Genomic DNA, 9,891 nt, shown 5'->3' on the forward strand with positions numbered 1-9,891 from the left:
CATCATCATCTTGGCATCCCAACACATCACATGTCTGTATGTAATACTACCGAGGCTTTTAAATCAAGCTACTAATTTTAACCCAATTCTTATAAGACAACCTTTTGCCAGCGGCTACGCTCACGTTAAGTTAAATTTTTGATTTGGTTAATTTTATATAAAAATGTTTAAACAAATGTCTTTCTGCAAATAGAAGAATAGAATAATATGAAATATGAACGGATATTACTTAAAATCTCAGAAACGTTGATATAAATTTTCATCCCTTATTTAATACCTTTGGAGTTGGAATTTTTTAAATTTGTGAAACACGTATTTCTTTATTTTAAATCGAAAACCTACAATCAAAAGATTCATGGATGTAACTTAAAAAATAAATTGATAATCGAAGGATTTTATACAAACTTTCATCCCCCATTTTACCATCTAGGGTTGGAATTTTCAAAAATCATTTCTTAGTGAATGCTTTCGTTGTAGTAACTATCTGTGTGCAAAATTTTAGCCCGATCCGGCGAGTGGTTACAGCTGTGCGTTGATAGATCAGTCAGTGAGTCAGTCAGTCACTTTTGCCTTTTATATATATAGAGATACGTAAAATAAACCAAATGTTTGAATATTGGAATATCAGAAATAAGCTGTCTGGATAAAGTCACTAAATAAACTTAAAGTTAAGTATATGCCGTGTGGTGACGGCAGATCAGAATACAGTTGTCACCATCGTTCTTCTTCTTGTGGGTATCGTACGAGGTGACTAAGGAAATATAACGGTTTTTTTTTAAAATTTATTTATTTAAGAGAGGCCTTTAGTCCAATATCCGACTGAACCGATCCCAAAAGTTTATTAGTGTTTTACGATTAGGAACCTTGAGTTTGCTTCAGATTTCTCCAAGACGCAATTCTTGTAACGCAATATTACTACAATCAATTGCTCCCGTTTAGCTCCTTTTATTATCCTGACTGAAATACTAACGTAAACAATATCTGATCAAAGGGGGATATTACCTAAACTATCATATTAATCTGGTTTATGTATAAGGGAATTATTATTATTTTCGTATAAGGGCGGGCACAAACAAGAGCATTTTTGTAAGCTTTTTATTTTGTTTTACTTCAAAGTAAGTAATTTAAAGGTCAACTAAACCCTCGTGGACTATTTTTATACCTTTTCCTAGCATGCCCTTAACTTAACGCTGCGATAAAAGGGTAACGAGAATGCCATCATAAAAATTTATTTAAATATGTCTAGTTACTTACTTACCTAATAAACATTATCAATCTTCCGGTGCAGCCCCGTAAACAATAAAAGGTTGTTGGGAAATGGATTCCCAATAGTATTCTACTTGGTTAAATTTAGCTACGACGTGACAGTCTCAACCGAATCAGCGTCGTGTGATCATTGATGTACTAGGATAACATAGGTGTTGAAGGGTATTTGAAGGCTATTTTAAAATAGCTTTACTTTTGAAAGGTCAACTAAACCCACGCGTTCGACTATTTTTAATGCCTTTTCCTAGCAAACCCTTAACGCTTCGTTAAAAGAGTATGCCATAAAGAAAATAAATCCTAATATACTTACTTACCTTATATACTCGTACACTATCAAACTTCCGGGGCAACCCAGTGAAAAATAAGGGGTTATTGGGAAGCGCACTCAAAACAGTATTTTGTCTACTTAGTTATTTTTGGCTTGGACGTCACTCGATTCCCAATAGAGTCAGCGTCGTGTAATAACTTTATTGGAATTATTAGGAATGTAGAAAGGAAGTATTAGGAAATACGGCAATAAAGGCTCATTTAAAATCGCGTTACTACTGAATTAAAATATATGTTTACACAAGGATAAGTGGGTTTTTTCTTTGTATCTTTAAAAATTCATTTATTTTAACCATCTTTGTCAGGACATGCAGTTTTTTTGTCTGGCAAAGATCGCTTTTTGGCGATTAGGCTGCCAATTGTACAACTATTATTTTATGTTTTTATTTTATTATCTTATCTTTTTATTTGTGTAGAAGAGTTCTCGGTGCTTTTCTTTCTATCCTATCCTATATTCTATGTGTAGGATCTGGCGGATTTTAACTTGATCCGTCCGACATCGTGTGGGCAATTTTCAGGTATCGTGCAATAAGAACACCTTTAAATTTGACTCGCTTTGTTCGAACACTGAATTTAACTTCTTACACTGAATTTAACTTCTTACACTGAATTTAACTAATATCGTAATAGCAACTTTTAAAATAATAACCACTAAGAGAAACGTCGGACAGTTCCGTGACGACGTCTTTCTGCCTTGAGTCCCAACTAATTAATAATCCCAATCTATTCAGTAGACCCCGTCACGACTCTGTCGAAGCGCGCCAAAACTGTTGATGCGTGCTAGCCGCTAGTTGGCGCGTTTGTGTTTCATTTTAGTGTCCGTACTCATTTCCGGCTGCGACACTGCCATCCTGCATGACACACGCCCTCGTGTGTTAATCTGAAATATAATGTGTTAAAAAAACACACCAGCACTGTTATCGTTCGGCTCATCCTATTTCTAACAACCTCGCTTCAGAAAATAAAACTATGGTCTTTAGTTTGCTTATTTTTACTAACAACAATTTGTTGACAAATTTAACCATCATCCCAAACAAAACCTTTACAGCTTACCCTCTAAATTAACCCTCAAATATAAACCAAAGTTTAAGTTAACAATGTTTCTTTCACTAGTTAGACAAAATTATTACAAAAACTCCAAAGATTACTGAGTCCATGTACCATAGAGCATTGTTAATCAAAAAGAGCACAAATCCTCTTAAAACCAATCAAAATAATTTGATCAAGCACCAGGTTACACATTCGCGGTCCACACATAGCTCTAGCAACCACATTTGCTAAGCCCTTCCCCACGGGAAGCCAGAGTCTACCCTCGACTCTATGATCTTTGCTACAAGGCAAGATCCGACTGTACTACCCAGAACTACCGCCTACCGCTTACCCACGGACTACTCAAAGAGTAGACACCGATTTCTACTAGGCTACGGCTACAGCATTCTGGTACAGTCTCTGACCCAACGAATCGCGAACCTGTGCATTTAATTAACTAGATTCTTCATAATCATCTATCTCGTCTTTATCTACAATCTCAATGGTACTTGGCCCTCAGGCATCTTCCTAATATGATCATGCGCATACTTGTAAATACGCTTATTAATCAATGACTTCAGAACATATCGGTCTCCATCTAAGACTTCTAAGATTTGAAACAGACCTCTAAATTTAGCATCTAGTTTTGTTTGATTGCGTTCTTCATTTTCAATCAAAACGAATTCACCGACTGAAAATGTACTCACGCTGACTCTTGACTCTCACTGCTTGACGGTACAGTTTAAACGAGCTGCAAGTCCCCTAAAGAATCTTGCCATGACCTATCCTTGTCAGATTCAACTGTTAACATGGATATAAGTACACTCATGATCCTCTCTACTTGCCCATTTGCACGACATGACCCCGTAGCAATAAGATGAAGATGGATGTTCTTACTGTCACAAAAGTCACGGAACTCTTTGCTGGCAAAACAACGACCTTGGTCCGTGAGTACGGGAGCACCGAATAATGCCACACTATCCTCCACTGCTCCTGGTGTCTATATCTTTAGTGTGAAAGAGTAATACGTACTTGGTAAACGCGTCGATCATCACGAACACATACTCCTTATTACCACTCTTTCCACTCAGCTTACCGGTAGCATCAATATGCACAGTATGCCATGGGATAGCAATTTTAGGAATGGGGTAAAGTTCGGCCTGTACCTTACCTGAATGAGGCTTAGTTATTTTACAGGTCACGCAGCTATCCACGAACTTACGTACATACCGGCTCATGCTCTCGAACTTGGTAGAGATCGGAAATTATTTTTTAAATTTCCTCATCTCGCTGCTGCTCTGCGAGAATCCAATTACTGGATAAATCAGCTACATTCACCCGCTTTTGTTCCACCTTGTCAATTTTTAATTTCTAGGAGCTAATGGTAGCAAGTTCCGTGAAAAGAAATCAGCATGCGCCATTTGCTTACCGATTCTGTATTTAACGTCAAAATCGAACGACTGTAAATAGGTCCACCACCAATGAACTCGCGGCGTCAAGTCGATTTTATTGCGTGATAACTTTAGCGAGTTACAGTCTGTTAGAACTGTAAACTTCCTACCCTGTAGGTATTGCCTAAAATGTCTTACCGAATTGACGACAGCGAGCGCTTCTAATTCATATGAGTGGTATCTCGACTCAGCTGGCGTCGTAAGTTTGCTAAAATAAGCCACTGGCCGACGCTTGCCTGCTACAATTTGAAATAATATTACTCCGTATCCTTCTGCACTGGCGTCCGTATAAAGTTCAGTCGGGTGCTTCGGGTCAAAAATCATAAGCACTGGTTCATTAGTCAATATTTTAATTACCTTTTGTATTACTTCCTCGCATTTGGGCGTCCATTCGAATAGACACTTACCTGAAGTGAGCTTATAGAAAAGTTTGGCACGAACTGGCGAAAGTAAGAAGCCAAACCTACAAATTGTCTCACCTGCGTAATAGTTTGGGGGCGAAGGTAATGACGACAGAGCTTCTATTTTACGCTTATTAGGCTTAACCTCACCTGCTTCTACACCTCATACCCTAAGAATTCTACTCGCGTCTTGAGGAAAGAACATTTTTTAAGGTTCAGCGAGAACCCAGCTTTTGAGAGCTTATCGAGCACAACATGCAGCCTCTTTATCCCTTGGGAAATTGAGTCTGATACAAGTAAAATATCATCGACGTATACTACCACGTATTGATTAGCGATGTCACCGTGAGCATTTATGGTTGCGCGCTGGAAAACAGAGATTGCGTTACGGAGACCAAAGGGCATTGTCAAAAACTCATACTGTCCGTCAGGAGTGATGAAGGTGGTGCGTTCAATTGATTCAGCCTGAACAGGAATTAAATGGAAACCACTTACGCAATCTAGTTTTGTAAAGAAATTGGCACCATGTAGCCTTAAAATCTAATCCGAAATCAATGGGAGTGGATAACGATCTGGTACTGTGTTCATTTTCAACTACCTGTAGTCTATACACATCCGGTCAGATCCGTCAGACTTTTCACTAAAAGGGCAGGGCTAGCAAAAGGCGAATCACTAGGCTGAATTATTTTGGCTTGCAATCATTCATTTACCCCGCATAATTTGACGTTCATCCGGAGATAACCTGTAAGGTCGTCTCTGTACTGTTCGACTGGGGTCTATCAGCCTAATCGCTAACTCTCCAGTATTCACGCGCGTAGTTGGAAAACCGTTAATGAAATATTCGGAATATAGTTCTAAAATATTCACCAGCTTGCTTAGCCTGTCGGTTAAAACATCAGTGTCAAAACGGTCAAAATTATTGTAAGGCACACAAACATCCGTTGCGTTGCACGCGTTTACATTTTTCTCTCGCCAAAGTAAGTTTCGTTGCAGTCACGCTAACGCAAAACCCATTTTTTTAAATTTCACGGCCAATCATAATGTAACTACGTAAATTAGCATCTGGCAAAACGTGACATAAAATTTCAGTCGCGAAGTTATTAATTTCTACCTGACTTAATATTTGCAAAGTACTGTGTACATTTTTATTTCCAATACCAACTAATGAAATCAAATTATTAATTCGTTTGCCTCTTAATTTACACCCAACAGTCTGTCACTAATGAGCACTCAGCTCCTGAGTCAAAGTCAAATTTAAAACACTCACCAAAGTGATTTAGCACTCCGGATGGGGACTTGACCTCGCAAATGTCAACACGTTTCTCCACCGGGGTTCGGACACTGGGTCCGCTGGCTGTGCAGCGGCTGGCGATGTGGCCCTGGGTTCCGCACTTATAGCAGACTACAGAGCTACCATTGAGTTTCACTGTTTTCGGTGTGATTCTCATTTGCACGATGCGATACCACTTCTGATGTAGGATCTGGCGGATTTTAACTTGATCCGTCCGACATCGTGTGGGCAATTTTCAGGTATCGTGCAATAAGAACACCTTTAAATTTGACTCGCTTTGTTCGAACACTGAATTTAACTTCTTACACTGAATTTAACTTCTTACACTGAATTTAACTAATATCGTAATAGCAACTTTTAAAATAATAACCACTAAGAGAAACGTCGGACAGTTCCGTGACGACGTCTTTCTGCCTTGAGTCCCAACTAATTAATAATCCCAATCTATTCAGTAGACCCCGTCACGACTCTGTCGAAGCGCGCCAAAACTGTTGATGCGTGCTAGCCGCTAGTTGGCGCGTTTGTGTTTCATTTTAGTGTCCGTACTCATTTCCGGCTGCGACATATGTATGTTGATGCTAGGGACTCTTTGTCATTAAGAAGAACATCATATCTTTATAATAACGTTGACTTAATATATATATGTGCTTAAGTATTGATAGGTTCAATATTCCTTCTTAATTTATAAGGTGATAAAAGCGCATACTCAACTCAAACTACAGTTACTAATTCATATAGGCATAACTCAGACTTGAATCCTTAAAATCGTATTGTACTATAGTCTGTGTAGTGGTGTGCACTTCATACATTCACAAAAGTACTGCCTACCCTAAAATTGATTTGTAACTCGTATAAGAGGAGGATTTTAGTCGTATCATACCCTGGTAAGACAGCCAGCCACTGAGTCTGTGTGTTTTTAACTTCTAAAGCAGGGAGTCTTAGGGTGTTTTTATAGTAGATATCTTGAATTAAACGACAAAAACTTGCCGTCAAGTGAACAGTGTTTCGTTACGATGCCGCATAGAAACCAATTAAGGTTATAGGTTGCCTCTAACAGCTTAGCCCGCCAACGTCTTATGCCCGTTTTCACCAAACCTAGGCATTAGGAAAAAAAAAGTGTTTTTAGAAAAAAAATGTTTCATCAAATCTTAGGTCATAATTATTGGTGAACGGTTGATTTATGTCTAGAAATCTCATTAGATTAGCATGGCCTTAGTTAGTGAAGAAATGCATTAGAATGTATCCTAGCTTACCACTACATCAGATAACAATCAAAAACTAACTTGTAGTTGAATAGAAAGAAAATATTCAATGGTGATTGTGACTGCGTTACGTAATTATCCCCTAGGTAGGACCGTGACACTGTACTGTAAAACACGAGTTCCCAGGAAGGCATATTAATATACCTGCTGGTAAGAACACGTTCATAGCAGTATGCGATATATGAGAAAGTGTGCAAGGAAACGTTATTTAGCACGTAGGTTATTAATATTTATGCATCTAGCTGGATAAAAGTGTTACAATTTAAGTCAAGCTATTTTTAGATCTCATATCTTTTTAACTATAGCGTTGTTTCTATGGCATTAATGAACAGAGTGGCGTGCACTTAGCACATGCCCCAAAGCACTGCCTACCGTATTTTTTATAACTTGTACTGTCAATCAGTATGGCTGTGTTCAGGTTTGAAAGAAGAAGAAGAAATACTTTATTGCAAACAAACATCAAAATATACATAAAATAAAGAACAAAAATTGTAGGCATGCAAAGGCGGCCTTATTGATGCAAGTAATCTCTTATATATACATACATATTCGAAAATAAATAGCTAGCTAAATAGGGATTTATCTTCCTTCCCAACGTAATTTTTTTGTTGACAAAGGTCGTTCCTTTCATTTCATACATTAAGCAAATATAACAGGCTTATAAATTAATTCAATGTTCGTCTCAGTTTCATAAAATTATTCAGACCTATTTTTATGTATCGAAATAGGGACGATTTATACAGAAACTCAGCGTAGTGGAAACGTTAAATTGCATTATATTTTGTTACAGGTCGCACCGTGAATCTCACTGAAGCTCGTAAAACTGACAAGCCAAGGAAATATTTGCTTTTGGAACCGGAGTTACCACTCGGAGCAATGAACGCTACATTAAGCTACCCCTACTCCCTAAACGTTACTGAGAAGTTAAGGAACGGGACTCAAGGCGCGTCCCCGCCACCACATCTAGTCGGCTACGAAAACATCATAGATAACAAATGGGTCCAGTCAGCTTTCTGTGTGATATACACTATCATTTTTGTTTTAGGTTTGCTCGGTAATGTTTTAGTGTGCTTCGTTGTCGTACGAAATAAAGCAATGCAAACGGTTACCAACCTCTTCATAAGCAATTTAGCGTTATCGGATATACTGCTCTGTTTATTCGCAGTACCATTCACACCTTTATATTCCTTCCGTGGTACATGGAGTTGGGGTACTCTTTTATGCCACATGATGCCTTCTGCCCAGGGTTGCAGCGTATACATATCAACTTTAACACTTATGTCTATCGCGATCGATAGGTTTTTTGTAATAATATACCCATTCAGACCGAGAATGAAGATAGAAACGTGTATCATAGTGATTATTATGATATGGATATTCTCTATAACGGTCACTTTACCGTACGCTGTTTTTATGTCTTATTACGATATACAAATCGGTAGGTTTTGCGAGGAATCTTGGCCAACTGAAAAGTTGAGACGTATCTTCGGTTCAGTAACCTCTATTTTACAATTTGTTTTACCGTTCAGCGTAATTGCTATATGTTACACTTGTGTCAGCTTCAAATTGAACGATCGGGCGAAAGCTAAAGCCGCGAGTAAAAATACTCGTAAAGAAGAGTTTGATAAATATAGAAAGCGTCGAACGAATCAAATGCTGATTACAATGGTGACGATATTCGGTCTCTCGTGGCTGCCTTTGAACGTGACAAATCTCTACAACGACTACTACATATACGCGATTCACTCTAAATACTATTTTCTTATATTCTTCTTGTGTCACGTAATAGCGATGTCGTCGACATGCTACAACCCTTTCATTTACGCTTGGATGAACGAGAACTTCAGGAAGGAGTTCAAGCAATTGATACCGTGCATTGACACGTCTATACAGCTCCGAAGCAATATACCATTAGAGCAATTAGGCATGTTGCAGTCGGAGAAAACTTTTAACGGGAACACGGCGACCGATAGCCTAGGTTCCAGTTCTCAAAGAGCACCTTCGTTTAGACATAAAAGGAAGCCGAGCGCTGCAGCCGACGTTGAAAAGAGCGGTGTGGAATTGAATGAGGACTTATTGACTGTGGATGTGAAACATTGTCATATATCGACGAGCTATAACCTGCGAAGGGAGTCTGTGAAACTGAGATTGATCAATGAGGAGTCGTTTAGCAGTGGCCCGTCACAGAGTCAATTCTAACAGTTGATATCATGGGTGAGTAATTGAATTATTTATTAATTGACGAACATCACATTATTTTTAGATTCATCGCACTGTTGCCATAAGCCTTGCTAACTTGTCGGGATACAGCACAGCAAGGTACTCCTTGCTTCCTTAATTATTCCTCTTAAATAAAAATAAATCGTGTGATAATAATAATATAATATAATTAAGATTAAGTAAATAATATATTTTTTTTTTTAGATCAACTTAGAGTAAAAACAATTAACAACAACTAGGTAACTCACCTAGTCTTAAACCGCAAGGGTTTATGTATCAATGCATAATTATATTATTATTATTATTTACTTAATCTTAATTATATTATTAATCTTAATTATATTACACACATACACCCTTAGACACATAAACCCTTGCGGTTTAAGACGAGGTGAGTTACCTAGTTGTTGTTAATTGTTTTTACTCTAAGTTGATCTAAAAAAAATAAAAAAAAAATAACTTAGGTACTTGAATACTGAATTAAAACGAAACTACAGTTATAGTGCTCGCAATGCAGGTACGCGAGTAAACATGTTGTTATTAGACATTTTCTAGTTCATACCAGTGTAACAAAACACATTTTCTAGTTCATACCAATGAAATACTAAGTACAGGCTGTTCCGTATATGAGCGTATCACGTTAT

General features: G+C 37.9%; 1 protein-coding gene across 1 annotated transcript; it reads left to right on the forward strand.

Moving 5' to 3' along the window:
- The first annotated feature begins 7,903 nt into the window (after positions 1-7,903).
- LOC120630614 (prolactin-releasing peptide receptor-like) lies at positions 7,904-9,226 on the forward strand. Its single transcript, XM_039899879.1, has one exon. The coding sequence runs from the start codon at positions 7,904-7,906 to the stop codon at positions 9,224-9,226; it is 1,323 nt and encodes a 440-aa protein (XP_039755813.1).
- The last annotated feature ends 665 nt before the right edge of the window (positions 9,227-9,891 follow it).

This window comes from Pararge aegeria, chromosome 16, assembly GCF_905163445.1.
Source record: "Pararge aegeria chromosome 16, ilParAegt1.1, whole genome shotgun sequence".
NCBI classification, from domain to species: Eukaryota; Metazoa; Arthropoda; class Insecta; order Lepidoptera; family Nymphalidae; genus Pararge; species Pararge aegeria.